Source organism: Eschrichtius robustus, chromosome X, assembly GCF_028021215.1.
Source record: "Eschrichtius robustus isolate mEscRob2 chromosome X, mEscRob2.pri, whole genome shotgun sequence".
Lineage (NCBI taxonomy): Eukaryota > Metazoa > Chordata > Mammalia > Artiodactyla > Eschrichtiidae > Eschrichtius > Eschrichtius robustus.
The window spans coordinates 55,595,785-55,617,462 of record NC_090845.1 but is presented as its reverse complement, the minus strand read 5'-3'; the positions used below and the strand labels follow the sequence as shown (position 1 = coordinate 55,617,462).

At 37.2% G+C, this 21,678-nt stretch overlaps 1 protein-coding gene across 1 annotated transcript in view; it reads left to right on the top strand.

Annotated features, from left to right (window-relative positions):
• The window catches only part of MTMR8 (myotubularin related protein 8), a 198,201-nt gene that overhangs the window by 31,984 nt on the left and 144,539 nt on the right, over positions 1-21,678 (top strand). Inside the window, exon 2 of the mRNA XM_068533038.1 lies at positions 18,638-18,760. Coding sequence (XP_068389139.1) covers positions 18,638-18,760 — 123 coding nt within the window. The remainder of the gene's footprint in view (positions 1-18,637; positions 18,761-21,678) is intronic.

The window sequence follows — 21,678 nt, the reverse complement described above, 5'->3', positions numbered from 1 at the left end:
TTATTTTTTTTCTTCTCTGATTGCTGTGGTGAAAACTTCCGAAACTATGTTGAATAATAGTGGTGAGAGTGGGCAACCTTGTCTTGTTCCTGATCTTACTGGAAATGGTTTCCGTTTTTCACCATTGAGAATGATGTTGGCTGTGGGTTTGTCATATATGGCCTTTATTATGTTGAGGTAGGTTCCCTCTATGCCTACTTTCTGGAGAGTTTTTATCATAAATTGGTATTGAATTTTGTCAAAAGCTTTTTCTGCATCTATTGTGATTTTCATATGGTTTTTCTCCTCCAGTTTGTTGATATGGTGTATCTCATTGATTGATTCGTGTGTATTGAAGAATCCTTGTATTCCTGGGATAAACCCCACTTGATCATGGTGTATGATTCTTTTAATGTGCTGTTGGATTGTGTTTGCTAGTATTTTGTTGAGGATTTCTGCATCGATGTTCATCAGTGTTATTGGCCTGTAGTTTTCTTTCTTTGTGACATCTTTGTCTGGTTTTGGTATCAGGGTGATGGTGGCCTCATAGAATGAGTTTGGGAGTGTTCCTCCTTCTGCTATATTTTGGAAGATTTTGAGAAGGATAGGTGTTAGTTCTTCTCTAAATGTTTGCTAGAAGTCGCCTGTGAAGCCATCTGGTCCTGGGCCTTTATTTGTTGGAAGATTTTTAATCACAGTCTCAGTTTCAGTGCTTGTGATTGGTCTGTTTATAGTTTATACTTCTTCCTGGTTCACTCTCAGAAGGTTGTGCTTTTCTAAGAATTTGTCCATTTCTTCCAGGTTGTCCAATTTATTGGCATATCGTTGCTTGTAGTAATCTCTCATGATCCTTTGTATTTCTGCAGTGTCAGTTATTACTTCTCCTTTTTCATTTGTAATTCTGTTGGTTTGAGCCTTCTGCCTTTTTTTCTTGATGAGTCTGGCTAATAGTTTATCAATTTTGTTTATCTTTTCAAAGAACCAGCTTTTAGTTTTATTGATCTTTGCTACTGTTTCCTTCATTTCTTTTTATTTCATTTCTTTCATTTCTTTATGATTTCTTTCCTTCTGCTAACTTTGGTTTTTTTTTTTTTCTTTTTTCTCTAATTGCGTTAAGTGTAAGGTTAGGTTGTTTTTTTGAGATGTGTCTTCTTTCTTGAGGTAGGACTGTATTGCTATAAACTTCCCTCTTAGAACTGCTTTTGCTGCATCCAATAGGTTTCGGGTCATTGTGTTTTCATTGTCATATGTTTCTTGGTAATTTTTGATTTCCTCTTTGATTTCTTCAGTGATCTTTGGTTAGTTGGTAGTGTATTGTTTAGCCTCCATGTGTTTGTATTTTTTACAGGTTTTTTCCTGTAATTGATATCTAGTCTGATAGCGTTGTAGTCAGGAAAGATACTTGATATAATTTCGATTTTCTTAAATTTACCAAGGCTTGATTTGTGACCCAATATATGATCTATTCTGGAGAATGTTCCATGAGCACTTGAGAAGAAAGGGTATTCTGTTTTTTGGGGATGGAATGCCCTATAACTATCAATTAAGTCCATCTTATTTAATGTATTATTTAAAGCTTGTGTTGCTTTATTTATGTTCATTTTGGATGATCTGTCCATTGGTGAAAGTGGGGTGTTAAAGTCCCCTACTCTTATGTGCTGCTGTCGATTTCCCCTTTTATGGCTGTTAGCATTTGTGTTATATTGAGGTGCTCTTATATTGTGTTCATAAATATTTACAATTGTTATATCTTGTTCTTGTATTGATCCCTTGATCATTATGTAGTGTCCTTTTTTGTCTCTTGGAGTAGTCTTTATTTTAAAGTCTATTTTGTCTGATATGAGAATTGCTACTCCAGGTTTCTTTTGATTTCTATTTGCATGGAATATCTTTTTCCATACCCTCAGGTCCAGTGTGTATGTGTCCCTAGGTCTGAAATGGGTCTCTTGTAGACAGTATATATATGGGTCTTGTTTTCGTATTCATTCAGCCAGTCTCTGCCTTTTGGTAGGAACATTTAATCCATTTACTTTTAAGGTAGTTATCGATATGTATGTTCCTATTACCATTTTCTTAATTGTTTTCGGTTTGTTATTATAGGTCTTTTCCTTCTCTTGTGTTTCCTGCCTAGAGAAGCTCCTTTAGCATTTGTTGTAAAGGTGGTTTGGTGGTGCTGAATTATCTTAACTTTTGCTTGTCTGTAAAGATTTTAATTTCTCCATTAAATGTGAATGAGATCCTTGCTGGGTAGAGTAATCTTGGTTGTAGTTTTTTCCCTTTTATCACCTTAAATATGTCCTGCCACCGCCTTCTGGCTTGCAGTGTTTCTGGTGAAAGATCAGCTGTTAACCTTATGGGGATTTCTTTGTATGTTATTTGTTGTTTTTCCCTTGCTGCTTTTAATATTTTTTCTTTGTATTTAATTTTTGATAGTTTGATTAATATGTGTCTTGGCGTGTTTCTCCTTGGATTTATCCTGTATGGGACTGTCTGCGCTCCCTGGACTTGATTGACTATTTCCTTTCCCATATTAGGGAAGTTTTCAAGTATAATCTCTTCAAATATTTTCTCAGTCCCTTTCTTTTTCTCTTCTTCTTCTGTGATCCCTATAATTCCACTGTTGGTGCATTTAATGTTGTCCCATAGGGGTCTGAGACTGTCCTCAGTTCTTTTCATTCTTTTTTCCTTTTTCTGCTCTCAGGTAGTTATTTCCACTATTATCTTCCAGGTCACTTATCTGTTCTTCTGCCTCAGTTATACTGCTATTGATTCCTTCTAGAGAATTTCTAATTTCATTTATTGTGTTGTTCATCATTGTTTCTTTGCTCTTTAGTTCTTATAGGTCCTTGTTAAGCGTTTCTTTTATTTTCTCCATTCTATTTCCAAGATTTTGAGTCATCTTTACTATCATTACTCTGAATTGTTTTTCAGGTAGACTGTCTATTTCCTCTTCATTTGTTTGGTCTGTTGGATTTTCACCTTGCTCCTTCATCTGCTGTGTGTTTGTGTGTCTTCTCATTTTGCTTAACTTACTGTGTTTGGTGTCTCTTTTTCGCAGACTGCAGGTTTGTAGTTCCCGTAGTTTCTGGTGTCTGCCCCCAGTGGCTAAGGTGGTTCAGTGGGTTGTGTAGGCTTCCTGGTGGAGGGGACTGGTGCCTGTTTTCTGGTGCATGAGGCTGGATCTTCTCTTTCTGGTGGGCAGGACTGCATTCGGTGGTTTGTTTTTGGGTGTCTGCTACCTTATTATGATTTTACGCAGCCTCTCTGCTAATGGGTGGGTTTGTGTTCCTATCTTGCTAGTTGTTGGAATCTGGTGTCAAGCACTGAAGCTTGCTGGTTATTGAGTGGAGCTGGGTCTTAGTGTTGAGATGGAGCTATCTGGGAGAGCTTTTGCCGTTTGATATTACGTGGAGCTGGGAGGTCTCTGGCTGATCAATGTCCTGAACTCGGCTCTCCCACCTCAGAGGCACAGGCCTGAAACCCGGCCGGAGCACCAAGATCCTGTCATCCACATGGCTCAAAAGAAAAGGGAGAAAGAAAGAAAGAAAGAAAGAAAGAAAGAAAGAGAGAGAGAGAGAGAGAGAGAGAGAGGGAGAGGGAGAGAGAGAGAGAGAGAGAGAGAGAGAGAGAGAGAGGGAGAGAGAGAAAGAAAGAAAGAATAAAGTTATTAAAATAAAAAATAAACAAATTATTAAAATTTAAAAAAAAGTAATAAGAAAAGAAAAAGAGAGAAAGAAGAGAGCATCCAAACCAAAAAACAAATCCACCAATGATAGTATACTCTAAATACTAAACTAAGATAAACATAAAACCAGAAACAAATTAGATGCAGAAAGCAAACCCAAAGTCTACAGTTGCTCCCAAAATCCACCGCCTCAATTTTGGGATGATTAGTTGTCTATTCAGGTATTCCACAGATGCAGGGTACATCAAGTTGATTGTGGCGATTTAATCCACTGCTCCTGGAGCTGCTGGGAGAAATTTCCCTTTCTCCTCCTTTTTCCCACAGCTCCTGGGGTTCAGCTTTGGATTTGGCCCCACCTCTGTGTGTAGGTCACCTGAGGGCGTCTGTTCTTCGTTCAGACTGGACAGGGGTAAAGTAGTAGCTGATTAGGTGGCTCTGGCTCACTCAGGCCAGGGGGAGGAAGGGGTATATAATGCGGGGTGGGCCTTCAGCAGCAGAGGCCGATGTGACATTGCAGCAGCCTGAGGTGCGCCATTTGTTCTCCCGGGGAAGTTTTCCTTGGATCACAAGACCCTGGCAGTGGCAGGCTGCGCAGGCTCCTGGGAGGGGAGGTGTGTATTGTGACCTGTGCTTGCACACAGGCTTCTTGGTGGCTCAGCAGCAGCCTTAGCGTTTCATGCCTGTCTTGGTTTCTGCGCTGATAGTCATGGCTCTCGTCCGTCTCTGGAGCTCATTTAGGTGGTGCTCTGAATCCCCTCTCCTCGTGCACCCCGAAACAATGGTCTCTTGCCTCGTAGGCAGTTCCAGACATTTTCCTGGGCTCCCTCCCTGTTAGCTGTGGTGCACTAGCCCCCTTCAGGCTGTCTTCACACAGCCAAACCCAGTCCTCTCCCTGGGATCTGAACTCCAAAGCCGGAGCCTCAGCTCCCATCTCCCACCCGTCCCAGTGGGTGAGCAGACAAGCCTCTCAGGCTGGTGAGTGCTGGTTGGCACCGATCCTCTGTGTGGGAATCTCTCTGCTTTGCCCTCTGCATCCCTACTGCTGCATTCTCCTCTGTGGCTCCAAAGCTTCCCACCCCCTCCACCTTCGTCTCTGCCAGTGAAGGAGCTTCCTAGTGTGTGGAAACTTTTCCTCCTTCACAGCTCCCTCCCTGTGGTGCAGGTTCTGTCCCTATGCTTTTGTCTCTGTTTTTTCTCTCTTTTTTTGCCCTACCCTGGTACATGGGGAGTTTCTTGCCTTTTGGGAAGTCTGAGGTCTTCTGCCAGCATTCAGTAGGTATTCTGTAGGAGTTGTTCCACATGTAGATGTATTTCTGATGTATTTGTGGGGGGCAGGGTGATATCCAAGTCGTACTCCTTCACCATCTTGAAGGTCTACCTTCCTTACTGATCTTAATCATTTCTAGGTTTTGACTTTAAGTGAGAGACATGCTTCTCTTCCTTTTATTTGAACACTAGAAGCCATTGTAGTGTTGTTAATTGGCCTATTTTCAATACTGTTGTGTGTCAGGGAATAGGGAGGCCCCAAGGAGAGGGAGAGAGAAGGGGAATGGCCGTTTGGTGGAGTAGTGAGAACACAGACAACATTTATTGATTGAGTTCACTGTCTTGTATGGGCACGGTTAATGTCATCCCCAAACAATTATAATAGAAGCATCAAAGATCACTGATTACACATCACCATAACAAATATAATAATAATGAAAGGTTTGAAACATTGTGAGAATTAGCAAAATATGACACAGAGACAAGAAATGAACAAATCCTTTTGGAAAAATGGCACAGATAGAATTGTTCGACACAAGTTTGCCACAAACCTTCAATTTGTATAAAACTAAGTATCTGCAAAGAGCAATAAAATGAAACACATTTTAAAAAGGTATGCCTGTATCTATTTATTTAGCCTCCTTTTCTTCTATTTCCCTCCCTTAATATATGCAAGCATTCTAATATGATTAATGTTATATTTATATTTGAATATGTCCTTTTTTAAAAACATCTTTATTGGAGTATAATTGCTATACAATGGTGTGTTAGTTTCTGCTTTATAACAAAGTGAATCAGTTATACATATACATATGTTCCCATATCTCTTCCCTCTTGTATCTCCCTCCCTTCCACCCTCCCTATCCCACCCCTCTAGGTGGTCAAAAAGCACCGAGCTGATCTCCCTGTGCTATGCGGCTGCTTCCCAGTAGCTATCTATTTTACATTTGGTAGTGTATATATGTCCATGCCACTGTCTCACATTGTCCCAGCTTACCCTTCCCCCTCACCGTATCCTCAAGTCCATTCTCTAGTAGGTCTGTGTCATTATTCCCGTCTTGCCCCTAGGTTCTTAAGGACCTTTTTTTTTTTAATTCCATATATGTGTGTTAGAATATGGTATATCTTTTTCTCTTTCTGACTTACTTCCCTCTGTATGACAGACTCTAGGTCCATCCACCTCACTACAAATAATTCAATTCTGTTTCTTTTTATGGCTGAGTAATATTCCATTGTATATATGTACCACATCTTCTTTAGCCATTCATCTGTTGATGGACACTTAGGTTGTTTCCATGTCCTGGCTATTGTAAATAGAGCTGCAATGAACATTTTGCTACATGACTCTTTTTGAATTATGGTTTTCTCAGGGTATATGCCCAGTAGTGGGATTGCTGCGTCATATGGTAGTTCTATTTTTAGTTTTTTAAGGAACCTCCATACTGTTCTCCATAGTGCCTGTATCAATTTACATTCCCACCAGCAGTGCAGGAGGGTTCCCTTTTCTTCACACCCTCTCCAGCATTTATTGTTTGTAGATTTTTTGATGATGGCCATTCTGACCGGTGTGAGATGATATCTCATTGTAGTTTTGATTGCATTTCTCTAATGATTAATGATGTTGAGCATTCTTTCATGTGTTTGTTGGCAATCTGTATATCTTCTTTGGAGAAATGTCTATTTAGGTCTTCTGCCCATTTTTGGATTGAGTTGTTTGTTTTTTTGATATTATGCTGCATGAGCTGCTTGTAAATTTTGGAGATTAATCCTTCGTCAGTTGCTTCATTTGCAAATATTTTCTCCCATTCTGAGGGTTGTCTTTTCACCTTGTGTATGGTTTCCTTTGCTGTGCAAAAGCTTTTAAGTTTCATTAGGTCCTGTTTGTTTATATTTATTTTTATTTACATTTTTTCTATGAGGTGAGTCAAGAAGGATCTTGCTGTGATTTATGTCATAGAGGGTTCTGCCTATGTTTTCCTCTAAGAGTTTGGTAGTGTCTGGCCTTACATTTATGTCTTTAATCCATTTTGAGTTTATTTTTGTGTATGGTGTTAAGGAGTGTTCTAATTTGATTCTTTTACGTGTAGCTGTCCTATTTTCCCAGCACCACTTATTGAAGAGGCTGTCTTTTCTCCACTGTATATTCTTGCCTCCTTTATCAAAGATAAGGTGACCATATGTGCGTGGGTTTATCTCTGGGCTTTCTATCCTGTTCTATTGATCTATATTTCTATTTTTGTGCCAGTACCATACTGGCTTGATTGCTGTAGCTTTGTGGTATAGTCTGAAGTCAGGGAGCCTGATTCATCGAGCTCCATGTTTCTTTCTCAAGATTGCTTTGGCTATCCAGAGTCTTTTGTTTTTCCATACAAATTGTGAAATTTTTTGTTCTAGTTCTGTGAAAAATGCCAGCGGTAGTTTGATGTAAAACTACAGGCCAATATCACTGCTGAACATAGATGCAAAAATCCTCAACAAAATACTAGCAAACAGAATCCAACAACACATTAAAAGGATCATACACCATGATCAAGTGGGGTTTATCCCAGGAATGCAAGCATTCTTCAATATATGCAAATCAATCAATGTGATACACCATATTAACAAATAGAAGGAGAAAAACCACATGATCATCTCAATAGATGCAGAGAAAGCTTTCGACAAACTTCAACACCCATGTATGATAAAATACCCTCCAGAAAGTGGGCATAGAGGGAACCTACCTCAACATAATAAAGGCCATATATGAAAAACCCACAGCCAACATCGTCCTCAATGGTGAAAAACTGAAACCATTTCTACTAAGATCAGGAACAAGACAAGGTTGCCCACTCTCACCACTATTATTCAACATAGTTTTGGAAGTTTTAGCCACAGCAATCAGAGAAGAAAAAGAAATAAAAGCAATCCAAATTGGGAAAGGGGTAAAGCTGTCACTGTTTGCAGATGACATGATACTATACATACAGAATCCTAAAGTTGCTACCAGAAAACTACTAGAGCTAATCAATGAATTTGGTAAAGTACCAGGATACAGAATTAATGCACAGAAATTTCTTGTATTCCTATACACTAATGATGAAAAATATGAAAGTGAAATTAAGAAAACACTCCCATTTACCATTTCAACAAAAAGAATAAAATACCTAGGAATAAACCTACCTAAGGAGACAAAAGACCTGTATGCAGAAAATTATAAGACACTGATGAAAGAAATTAAACATGATACAAATAGATGGAGAGATATACCATGTTCTTGGATTGGAAGAATCAACATTGTGAAAATGACTATACTACCCAAAGCAATCTACAGATTCAATGAATATGTCCTTTAAAACATGATGGTTGTTTCATATGCATGAATTTTTAATTTATGTAACTAGTGATATCTTCAGTATATCATTCTGTTTCTTACTTTTTCACTAAGCTGTGTATTTCTTGGATCTATTCATGTTGCTATGTGTACCTCCAACCCATTGCTTCTAATACCTGCTTAATGCTCCACCACATCTGACCTATCCATTCTCCCAGTGATGGAATTGTTCATTCTTGTATATGTTCTCTTCAGGATCTATATGAAAATTTCTTTGGGCTCATTTTCAGCAATAGCATTTCTGGGTCATAGAGTGTACTTTTTTATGTGTACGTTGCTTATGTAGTACCAGATTTCCCTCCTAAGTAGACTCAATCTGTCTATACCCCCTCGCCCCCTGCCAGTTTTAGTAGATGAGGGTTCTTTTATCCCCACATCCCTACCAACACTTGGCATTTTCTAGCCTTCCAGTTTTTGCCAGTCTTACAGACTTAAAGCAATATCTTTTGGTTTTAATTTTCATTTATGTGATTACCAATATTTTGAGTGTCTCTTCACAGTTGTATGCTTATTGGATTTCCTATTATGTAACTTGCCTTTTTCTTATGTTTTTGCCTATTTTTCTATTACAGCCTCTGTCTTTTTCTCATTGAGTTACAGGAGTCCTTTATATTGTCTAGATAATAATCTCTTGTTTGGTTTTTTATTTTATTTTATTTTATTAATTTTTTTATATAGCAGGTCCTTATTAGTCATCAATATTATACACATCAGTGTATACATGTCAATCCAAATAGCACAATTCATCACACCCCCACCCCCACCCCTCTGCCGCTTTCCCCCCTTGGTGTCCATATGTTTGTTCTCTACATCTGTGTCTCAATTTCTGCCCTGCAAACCGGTTCATCTGTACCAGTTTCCTACGTTCCACATACATGCGTTAATATATGATATTTGTTTTTCTCTTTCTGACTTACTTCACTCTGTATGACAGTCTCTAGATCCATCCACGTCTCAACAAATGACCCAATTTCGTTCCTTTTTATGGCTGAGTAATTTTCCATTGTATATATGTACCACATCTTCTTTATCCATTCGTCTGTCAATGGGCATTTAGGTTGCTTCCATGACCTGGCTACTGTAAATAGTGCTGCAATGAACATTGGGGTGCATGTGTATTTTTTAATTATGGTTTTCTCTGGGTATATGCCCAGTAGTGGGATTGCTGGATCATATGGTAATTCTATTTTTAGTTTTTTAAGGAATCTCCATACTGTTCTCCATAGTGGCTGTATCAATTTACATTCCCACCAACAGTGCAAGAGGGTTCCCTTTTCTCCACACCCCCTCCAGCATTTCTTGTTTGTAGATTTTCTGATGATGCCTATTCTAACTGGTGTGAGGTGATACCTCATTGTAGTTTCGATTTGCATTTCTCTAATAATTAGTGATGATGAGCAGCTTTTCATGTGCTTCTTGGCCACCTGTATGTCTTCCTTGGAGAAATGTCTATTTAGGTCTTCTGCCCATTTTTGGACTGGGTTGTTTGTTTTCTTACTATTGAGCTGCATGAGCTGTTTATATATTTTGGAGACTAATCCTTTGCTCGTTGATTCGTTTGCAAATATTTTCTCCCATTCTGAGGGTTGTCTTTTCGTCTTGTTTATGGTTTCCTTTGTTGTGCAAAAGCTTTTAAGTTTCATTAGGTCCCATTTGTTTATGTTTGTTTTTATTTCCATTACTCTAGGAGGTGGATCAAAAAAGATCCTGCTGTGATTTATGTCACAGAGTGTTCTTCCTATATTTTCTTCTAAGAGTTTTATAGTGTCCAGTCTTACATTTAGGTCTTGAATCCATTTTGAGTTTATTTTTGTGTATGGTGTTAGGGAATGTTCTAATTTCATTCTTTTACATGTAGCTGTCCAGTTTTCCCAGCACCACTTATTGAAGAGACTGTCTTTTCTCCATTGTATATCTTTTCCTCCTTTGTCATAGATTAGTTGACCATAGCTGCATGGGTTTATCTCTGGGCTTTCTATCTTGTTCCATTGATCTATGTTTCTGTGTTTGTGCCAGTACCATATTGTCTTGATTATTGTAGCTTTGTAGTATAGTCTGAAGTCAAGGAGTCTGATTCCTCCAGCTCCGTATTTTTCCCTCAAGACTGCTTTGGCTATTCGGGGTCTTTTGTGTCTCCATACAAATTTTAAGATTTTTTGTTCTAGTTCCGTAAAATATGCCATTGGTAATTTGATAGGGATTGCATTGAATCTGTAGATTGCTTTGGGTAGTATAGTCATTTTCACAATGTTGATTCTTCCAATCCAAGAACATGGTATATCTCTCCATCTGTTGGTATCACCTTTAATTTCTTTCACCAGTGTCTTATAGTTTTCTGCATACAGGTCTTTTGTCTCCCTAGGTAAGTTTATTCCTAAGTATTTTATTCTTTTTGTTGCAATGGTAAATGGGAGTGTTTCCTTAATTTCTCTTTCATATTTTTCATCATTAGTGTATAGAAATGCAAGAGATTTCTGTGCATTAATTTTGTATCCTGCAACTTTAGCAAATTCATTGATTAGCTCTAGTAGTTTTCTGGTGGCATCTTTAGGATTCTCTATGTATAGTATCATGTCATCTGCAAACAGTGACAGTTTTACTTCTTCTTTTCCAATTTGTATTCCTTTTATTTCTTTTTCTTCTCTGATTGCTGTGGCTAGGACTTCCAAAACCATGTTGAATAATAGTGGTGAGAGTGGACATCCTTGTCTTGTTCTGGATCTTAGAGGAAATGCTTTCAGTTTTTCACCATTGAGAATGATGTTTGCTGTGGGTTTGTCATATATGGCCTTTATTATGTTGAGGTAGGTTCCCTCTATGCCCACTTTCTGGAGCATTATTATCATAAATCGGTGTTGAATTTTGTCAAAAGCTTTTTCTGCATCTATTGAGATGATCATATGGTTTTTATTCTTCAATTTGTTAGTATGGTTTGTCACATTGATTGATTTACGTATATTGAAGAATCCTTGCATCCCTGGGATAAATCCCACTTCATCATGTTGTATGATCCTTTTAATGTGTTGTTGGATTCTGTTTGCTAGTATTTTGTTGAGGATTTTTGCATCTATATTCATCAGTGATATTGGTCTGTAATTTTCTTTTTTTGTAGTATCTTTGTCTGGTTTTGGTATCAGGGTGATGGTGGCCTCGTAGAATGAGTTTGGCAGTGTTCCTTCCTCTGCAATTTTTTGGAAGAGTTTGAGAAGGATGGGTGTTAGCTCTTCTCTAAATGTTTGATAGAATTCACCTGTGAAGCCATCTGGTCCTGGGCTTTTTTTTGTTGGCAGATTTTTAATCACAGTTTCAATTTCCTTCCTTTTGATTGCTCTGTTCATATTTTCTGTTTCTTCCTTCTTCAGTCTTGGAAGGTTATACCTTTCTAAGAATTAGTCCATTTCTTCCAGGTTGTCCATTTTATTGGCATAGAGTTTTTTGTAGTAGTCTCTTAGGATGCTTTGTATTTCTGCGGTGTCTGTTGTAACTTCTCCTTTTGCATTTCTAATTTTATTGATTTGAGTTCTCTCCCTCTTTTTCTTGATGAGTTTGGCTAATGGTTTATCAATTTTGTTTATCTTCTTAAAGAACCAGCTTTTAGTTTTATTGATCTTTGTTATTGTTTTCTTTGTTTCTATTTCATTTACTTCTGCTCTGATCTTTATGATTTCTTTCCTTCTGCTAACTTTGGGTTTTGTTTGTTCTTCTTTCTCTGGATCCTTTAGGTGTAAGGATAGATTGTTTATTTGAGATTTTTCTTTTTTCTTGAGGTAGGCTTGTATAGCTATAAACCTCCCTCTTAGAACTGCTTTTGCTGCATCCCATAGGTTTTGGATCTTCGTGTTTTCATTGTGATTTGTCTCCAGGTTTTTTTTGATTTCGTCTTTGATTTCTTCATTAATCTCTTGGTTATTTAATAACGTATTGTTTAGCCTCCATGTGTTTGTGTTTTTTACATATTTTTCCCTGTAGTTCATTTCTAATCTCATAGCGTTGTGGTCAGAAAAGATGCTTGATATGATTTCAATATTCTGAAATTTACTTTGGCTTGATTTGTGACCCATGATATGATCTATCCTGGAGAATGTTCCATGCGCACTTGAGAAGAAAGTGTAATCTGCTGTTTTTGCATGGAATGTCCTATAAATATCAATTTAATCTATTTGGTCTATTGTGTCATTTAAAGCTTCTGTTCCCTTATTTATTTTCATTTTCGATGATCTGTCCATTGGTGTAAGTGAGGTGTTATAGTCCCCCACTATTTTTGTGTTATTGTCAATTTCCTCTTTCATAGCTTTTAGGAGTTGCCTTATGTATTGAGGTGCCCCTATGTTGGGTGCATATATATTTATAATTGTTATATCTTCTTCTTGGATTGATCCGTTGATCATTATGTAGTGTCCTTCCTTGTCTCTTGTAACATTCTTTATTTTAAAGTCTATTTTATGTGATATGAGTATTCCTACTCCAGCTTTCTTTTCATTTCAATTTGCATGGAATATCTTTTTCCACTCCCTCACTTTCAGTCTGTATGTGTCCCTAGATCTGAAGTGGGTCTCTTGTAGACAGTATATTGATGGGTCTTGTTTTTGTATCCATTCAGCAAGCCTGTGTCTTTTGTTTGGAGCATTTAATCCATTTACGTTTAAAGTCATTATCGATATATATGTTCCTATGACCATTTTCTTAATTGTTTTGGGTTTGTTTTTGTAGGTCCTTTTCTTCTCTTGTGTTTCCCACTTAGAGAAGTTCCTGTAGTATTTGTTGCAGAGCTGGTTTGGTGGTGCTGAACTCTCTCAGCTTTTGCTTGTCTGTAAAGCTTTTGATTTCTCCCATCAAATCTGAATGAGATCCTTTCTGGGTCGAGTAATTTTGGTTGTAGGTTCTTCCCTTTCATCACTTTGAGTATATCATGCCACTCCCTTCTGACTTGTAGAGTTTCTGCTGAGAAATCACTTGTTAACCTTATGGGAGTTCCCTTATATATTATTTGTTGTTTTTCCCTTGCTGCTTTCAATAATTTTTCTTTGTCTTTAATTTTTGCCAATTTGATTACTATGTGTCTCGGTGTGTTTCTCCTTGGGTTTATCCTGTATGGGACTCTCTGCGCTTCCTGGACTTGGGTGGCTATTTCCTTTCACATGTTAGGGAACTTCTTGCCTATAATCTCTTCAAATATTTTCTCGGGTTCTTTCTCTCTCTCTTCTCCTTCTGGGACCCCTATAATGCGAATGTTGTTGCATTTAATGTTGTCCCAGAGGTCTCTTAGGCTGTCTTCATTTCTTTTCATTCTTTTTTCTTTTTTTCTGTTCCACAGCAGTGAATTCCACCATTCTGTCTTCCAGGTCACTTATTCGTTCTTCTGCCTCAGTTATTCTGCTATTGATTCCTTCTAGTGTAGTTTTCATTTCAGTTATTGTATTGGTCATCTCTGTTTGTTTGTTCTTTAATTCTTCTAGGTTTTTGTTAAACATTTCTTGCATCTTCTCGGTCTTTGCCTCCATTCTTTTTCCGAGGTCCTGGATCATCTTCACTATCATTATTCTGAATTCTTTTTCTGGAAGGTTGCCTATCTTCACTTCATTTACTTGTTTTTCTGGGTTTCTATCTTGTTCCTTCATCTGGTACATAGCTATCTGTCTTTTCATCTCTTCTATCTTTCTGTGAATGTGTTTTTTGTTCCACAGGCTGCAGGATTGTAGTTTTTCTTCCTTCTGCTGTCTGCCCTCTGGGGGATGAGGCTGTCTAAGAGGCTTGTGCAAGTTTCCTGATGGGAGGGACTGGTAGTGGGTAGAGCTCACTGTTGCTCTGGTGGGCAGAGCTCAGTAAAACTTTAATCTGGTTGACTGCTGATGGGTCGGGCTGGGTTCCCTCCCTGTTGGTCGTTTGGCCTGAGGCAATCCAACACTGTAGCCTCCCCGGGCTCTTTGGTGTGGCTAATGGTGGACTCTGGGAGGGCTCACACCAAGGAGTACTTCCCACAACTTCTGCTGCCAGTGTCCTTGTCCCCACGGTGAGCCACAGCCACCCCTGCCTCTGCACAAGACCCTCCAACACTAGCAGGTAGGTCTGTTTCAGTCTCCCCTGGGGTCACTGCTCCTTCCCCTGGGTCCCGATGCACACAGTACTTTGTGTGTGCCCTCCAAGAGTGGAGTCTCTGTTTCCCCCAGTCCTGTCGAAGTCCTGCACTCAAATCCCACTAGACTTCAAAGTCTGATTCTCTAGGAATTCTTCCTCCCATTGCTGGACCTCCAGGTTGGGAAGCCTGACGTGGGGCTCAGAACCTTCACTCCAGCAGGTGGACTTCTGTGGTATAAGTGTTCTCCAGTCTGTGAGTCACCCACCCACCAGTTGTGGGATTTGATTTTACTGTGATTGTGCCCCTCCCACCGTCTCATTGTGGCTTCTCCTTTATCTTTGGATGTGGGGTATGTTTTTTTGGTGTGTTCCAGTGTCTTCCTCTTGATGATTGTCCAGCAGCTAGTTGTGATTCTGGTGTTCTTACAAGAGGGAGTGAGAGCATGTCCTTCTACTCCACCATCTTGGTTCCTCCCTAATAATCTCTTGTTAATTTCAGACATTTTATATATTTTCTTCCTTTCTGTTATTAAGTTTTGAAGTCTTTTCCTGTCTCTAGACCCAAGGTATTTTGCATTTTTTCTAGTAATTTTATAGTTTTTCTTCTTACATATAGATATATCTAGATTCCAGTTTTGTGTATGGTGTTACAGGGATCTAGTTTTATTTTTCTCCATGTATTCATACAGTTTCCCCAACACATTTAGTAAGTACTTTTATCTTTTGTTCATAATTTGTAGTGCCACATTTATCCTATATGAAGCACCCATTCATACATGAGTCTGTCTTTGAGCTATGGTCCTTTATCAGTGGTCTATTTGTCTATTCTTACACTAGTACTTCAGGCTTTTTTTTTTTTTTTTACCCCATGGCTTTGGGTATGTCTTAATATCTAGTAGAGCAAATCTTCCCTTCTTCACTGTTCTCTTTTAAGATTTATTTAGCTACTTATGGGGTATAGTCTTCTACTTAAATTTAGAATACATTTGTGGAAAATCCACTTTGAAATTTAATTGTAGTTGCATTAAATTTATAGATTAATTTGGGGGATAATTGCCAACTTTACAAAATTAAGTTGTCCCATCCAAGAGCATGGATGTCTCTTCATTTCTTTAAGTTGTCTTCAGTTTTCTTATTAGAGTTTTAAAGTTTTCTCTGTAAAAGTCTCATATATGCTTGGTTAAGCTAATTCCTGGATTCAACATGGTGTTTGTTGCCACTGTGAATGGTATTTTCTTAATGGTTATTGCTGGTTTAGAGAAACACTTGAGTTTCGTAGGTTGATATTTTATCTTGCAACCTTGCTGAATTCCTCTGATTTAAGTTCTAATAGTTTGTTGATTCTTTTGTTTTTTTCTTGGTAGAAGATCTTCTATTATCTTTTTATTGGGAAAATTATCTTCCCAGTAAATTGTGCCGGATATAGCACTTCACTTCCAATCCTTTCATGTCTTAATTTTCCCCCTGTTTTTTCTTATTGTATTGGCTAGGATATCTAAAAGAGTAGCAGTGATAGATGGGTCCAGTTTGTCTTTTTTGCGATTTTAAATTAATGCATTTAGTTTCTCCATTACACATGACATTCTTTGTAGGCTCTTGATATATAATCTTTACCAAGTTAAGGATGTTTACTTCTGTTCCTAATTCACTAAGAGCTATCATAAATAGAAGTGAACTCAAAAGTATTTTTCTCTATTAATTGAGATAAAGCATTTGATTTTTCTCTTTTAATCTGTTAATGTGATGTTTTCCATTGAAGTTTTTCAATGTTGAACTATCTTTGCTTTCTTGAGTTAAATTTACTTGATCAAATGTATTTTTAAAAATATACTGTTGATTCACTAAATAATTTTTATTTGGATTTTTTTGCATCTACATTTCTTAAGTGAAATGGATATAAATTTTCATTTCTTATAGTTGTCTATTTGGTTTTAGAATCAAGATTACGCTAGCCTCATACATAAAATAGACTGTCATTCTTTTTCTAATAACTGGAGTCAATTGGATAAGGTAGTCTGTTTCTTGGAAGTTTGGTAGAATTCACTAATAAGTCATCCTGAGGTATTTTCCTTGGAATTTTTTCACTTCATGTAGGTTTTTCAATTTATTAGCATATTGTTCATAATACTCTTATTTAAAGAAATTTGTTACATTGTTTTCCCTTTTTCATTCTGTAGCTTGTGTATTTGCCTCTTTTCCCTTTTTTTCCTGATCAGTCTTGTCAAAGATCTATTAACCTTTAGGAATGAAATTGGGTCATTTGTAGAGACGTGGATGGACTTAGAGAGTGTAATACAGAGTGAAGTAAGTCAGAAAGAGAAAAGCAAATATCATTTAATAATGCATATATGTGGAATCTAGAAAAATGGTATAGATGATCTTATTTGCAAAGCAGAAATAGAGACACAGACGTAGAGAACAAATGTATGGATCCCAAGGGGGAAAGGGGTGCGGTGGGAGGAATTGGGAGACTGGGATTTACACATATACATTATTGATACTATGTATAAAATAGACAACTGTTGGGAACATACTCTATAGCACAGGGAACTCTACCTAAATGGGAGGGAAGTCCAAAAGGGAGGGGATATCTGTATGTGTATTGCTGATTCATTTTGTTGTGCAGTGGAGGCTAACACAACATTGTAAAGCAACCATATTCCAATAAAAATTAATTTAAAAAGATCTATTAACCTTTTAAAATAATTAAATTCTAGTTTTGTTCATCTTTTCTGTTGGTTTTTTTGGTATGTGTGTGTATGTGGGGGGGGGGCAATTCTCTGCTTCTTAATTTCTGTCCTTTGTCTTCCTTGTTTCTCTGTTCTTTTGCTTTCTTCATTGCATTGAATGCTTAACTAGTTTATCAACGTTTCTTCTTTAATGATAAGTTTACTTAAAGGTATACATTTCCTTCTGTGCCCCACAAATTTTCATTTGCTGTGTTTTTATTACTATTCACTTCTAAATATTTATTAATTTTATTTATGATTTCCTTTTAACCCAAGGTTAATTTAATAGTATGCTATTTTGTTTCCAAACATATGCTAACTTTGCCTATTATTTTGTTATTAATTTCTAATGTCATTGTGTCATGGTTGGAGAATGTAGACTGTGTGATATTGAACCTTTAGAATTTACTGAGGCTTCCTTTACAGCCATTATCATGATGTCTTTTTAGAAATGTTCTATTAGTTGTCTTGAATGACTTTATGTTCTTTATTTGTTGGATACAGAGTTCTCTGTATGTCTAATAGCTTGAACTTTGTAGTTGTACTGTGCAAGTATACTGTATCTCTATTCATTTTTGTTTTTTATTTTTGTATGCTTGATCTATCAATTCCTAACTAAAGTGTTAAAGTATCCAAGTGTTTCTTTTCTCTCTGCAGTTCTGCTACAAGCAAGTACATCAAGCAAGATGTATTTTGAAACTGTCTTGTAAGATGCATATATATCTATGATCAATATATCTTCTTGTCCTGTTGTTCTTTGTCTCTTGATTCTATTTTGTCAGATATTAAATCTACTCAAGCTTTGTTCATATTTGTCTAGTATATCTTTTCTATCTTTTTATTTTCAACTTATTTACATCTTTATTTTAGGTATATATCTTCTAGACTGAATATTGTTGAGTATTTGTTTTAATTCAGTCTCTAAGTCTGTCTTTTAACTGGTAAGTTTAATTTGTGTACATTTGTTATTTCTCTTATATTGGGACTTATTTCTGGCATTTAATTTTATACTTTCCATTTATGGTACCCTTTTTGGGGTTTTTTTGTTTGCTCCTTTTTTTGTTTCTTTCCTACTTTCCACTGAATAGATCAAGTTTTCTCCTGCTTTTTAGAAAGTTATATACTCTATTTTCTTGCCCTTTAACTTAAGATCTAATCTCACGTTATTTACACCTATTGATTTTTCCACATACAGTAACTGACACTTCCCTCTAACAAGATTAGTACCTCAGCAGGCTCTTATGTCCTATTTATCTTCCACACACATCTACCCCATCATAGTAACATCATCTAGAATTTTAATCCTTCTAAGAATCCACGTTTCCCTCTCACTTTTATAGTTTCTTCAGGGCTGATTTTGGAAAAGGAAACACAGATCATACCAGTTTGCCACTTTGACAGGACCTAGAAAGCCTCAAAGAAATTTTATAGCAAATTAACAGCATTTATCTTGCTGTGAATTACACCACTTTAATCACAGGTGGTGAGTTGATAACTGAATCTGTATTTTTCTCCCCCCTCATATAACAGGTAGAAAACGTGAAATTACTGGATCGTTATGTAGGTAAGAAACCAGCTAATGGGAGTCTATATCTTACTGCAACCCACCTGATCTACGTGGAGGCTTCTGGTGCAGCCCGAAAAGAGACATGGGTATGTTCATGAGCAAAAATATCAAAGGGTCTGGAAGAGTTGTGTATACATGCTTTCTAACATGGTTAAATTTCAGTTAACAGTTAAATTGCTGTAAAACCTTTTCTTCAAAGAATCTATTCTGGGGGAGGGTCTTTTCAGAGATTGAATCATATGATTTCTCGTCCCTCAAGTTGTTGACTATAGTCATCTTAAGCTACATGGGACTTTTCCTCAATATTTTTAGGTAAAGTAGTCTCTGCTCATTTTCTGAGCCTACTTGGTAAGCATCCCGAAGTAATTTAAAGCCTTGCTACCTATAAAGTGTGGTCCAAAAACCAAGAACATCTGTATCACCTGGGAGCTTACTAAAAATGCAGAATCTCAGGCCTCAGATTTTAAATTTCTAAAGCGCTCTCAGGTGATGCTGGTGGCTCATGGACTACATTTTGAGTATCAATAATTTTGACCAACACTCTGACCTAAGACAGGGTGGTGTGTGTGTGGGGGGGGAGGGTGGGTGTGTGTGTGGGTGTGTGTGTGTATGTGTGTGTGTTTTGTTATACCTTTAAACAATGTTGTCTAATTAGTTTAGCACCGCTAATGTTACTTTATGCCTACCTCATCCTAAAGTAGGACCGTTTAATCTTAATCATTAGTCAGACTTATGCTTAGCCCTCTGTAACAAGTAAAACATGCTTCTGGTATATGGCATAGCATAGTGATTAAGATCACAGACTCTAGAGCCAGTCTGCTCAGGGTGAAATCCCAGCTTCAACATTTACTACCTTTGTAACCTTGGGCAAGTTATTTAACTTCTCTGAGGCTCACTTCCCTCATCTCTAAAATAGAGGAAATAATACCTGGTTATGGAATAAAAAAGTTAATGTTGTAAATGCTTAAAATGGTGTTTGGCACATGATAGATATGATTATATAAGTATAAAATGAATTAAACAGAATATACATTTGAAAGAAGCATTTTAATACTTCCTTTTTAAAAACACTGTGAGCTTTCCCCATATGACATTGTATCTTGTTCACTTTGTTATGATGAAAGGAATGAGAAAAGAGGAATCAGGAGAGTTGGTTCTAGCTAGACTCAGTTGTGCACTAACTGGCTATATGACCTTGGGTAAGTGACTCTTGCTCTCTGGGCTTCAGTTTCCTCATATGTAAAATGAGGTTGTTAGATTATATAATTAGTAAGGACTCTTCCATTTCTAACAGTTTGGGAACCAGTTCTTTAGTACTGTGCCATGAGCCTTTCCCCTTTCTACCTGCATTTACAGACAGCACATGTCTCCAGATTTGTTTCTACTGGGTATTATTTCAAACCTAATGGACTAGATTGGGAAGGGAGAACTTATGTTAATTATTTCTATATGTCAAAGGAGGCATATTTACCCAATTAGTACTATTAATGAAGCTCTTTCCATCCTTAGTCTGCTTCACTTTCTGCCTCTTTCCAATTCACCAGTTTTTGCCTGGCACCTGATCTCGATGATCACTGTTTTACTACCCAAACACAGGTCTCCCATATTGATCAACAGGGCTTTGATTTTCTTGAAATTTGATACATTAATTCCTGTTACATTATCAATAGTTTTTATGGCCCTTCAAAACTGCCATAACAGGAATTGAGTTTGACAGAATAGTTAAGACAGAAATTAAGATGGAAAATTCCTTCTCAGAATATGTGAATAGTCCCTACATCTACCCCATTCTTAGATGATGGATATGATTGAAAGATTTCCAGGAAGAGATTTCTTTTCCAAATAAATGGGGACTGGGGCATAGACTGTGTGAGATGGAGGAAAAGAAAAGACAATGATGATCGGAAGGCCATTCCAGGCACAGGACAGGGAGTCCAGAGAATGAAAAGAGTACATTCAGGCTCTAGTTGTAGGAAACATCAGAGACACAGATAGGAGGAGAACATCAAAGACTAAAATGTAAAACCATGATTCCATGTCTTTTTGAAATTATAAAGAGAGACTTGTATTATTTGTATACAGTTTCTTGTACCAGTTCCCTTTCCATGCATTTCTGTTTTGCTGGCATCAGCATGAGCAGGAATCATGAGATTAAAAATTTAATAAGCCTTCATTTTTAAAAAAATCAGAATTATTAACCTGTACTCCCATGGGAAACAACTTTATTAACTGCAGTGCAGTGCTTATGTATAGTTCTTTTAGTCCGTAGTCTTATAGTCTCTACTCATTCCCTTAGTCACTTAGGTAAAAATTTCCCCCATTTCATTCTTTGCTTCACTGTCACTGGAGTCTAAAATGTGGAAGATAAATTTTCCCTGTAATATTTCTAGTTAAATCCTAATTCCAGGACTAGAGTTTAGAATTTCTAGAGAAATAACCCTGAACAAAGTTAGACTGCCATGGTTCAAATCCTGTTTGTGCCACTTTTTGGCTGTGTGGCCTCTGATGAAGATGAAGACTTCACTTCTCAGAGCTTTGGTTTCTTCATTCCTGAAATGGGATGATTATACGTCAAAGTGTTGTTACAGGGATTAAATAGTTAATGATCATGGACTACCTCATGAGCAGTAAAGCACAATACCAATTATTAATCATTTTAATTAGTAATTTGGTAGAAAAAAAGGAAGTTCTATTTTCCTGACAATCATTCTACTATGATTTTTAAACTCCACCACAGCATGCTAGAAGCCATTTGTTCTGAGCCAGTTCATCACAATTGCCCCGTAAATCTCTTAACCTTATATCCCTAAGGAGAGGGAAGTTTTATAATATTGTAATTTGCTATTCATTGCTTTACCACTATTTACTTCTGTTTAAAAGAAACCCAGTTGTACCTTACAAAGGATGGTTGTAGGCTGTAGATGTGATCACATCTCTGGCCATGCTGTTACCGTTACTGAGAGTCAGGCACACTGAGAGTGATAGATCTAGTGCATGTCTGTGA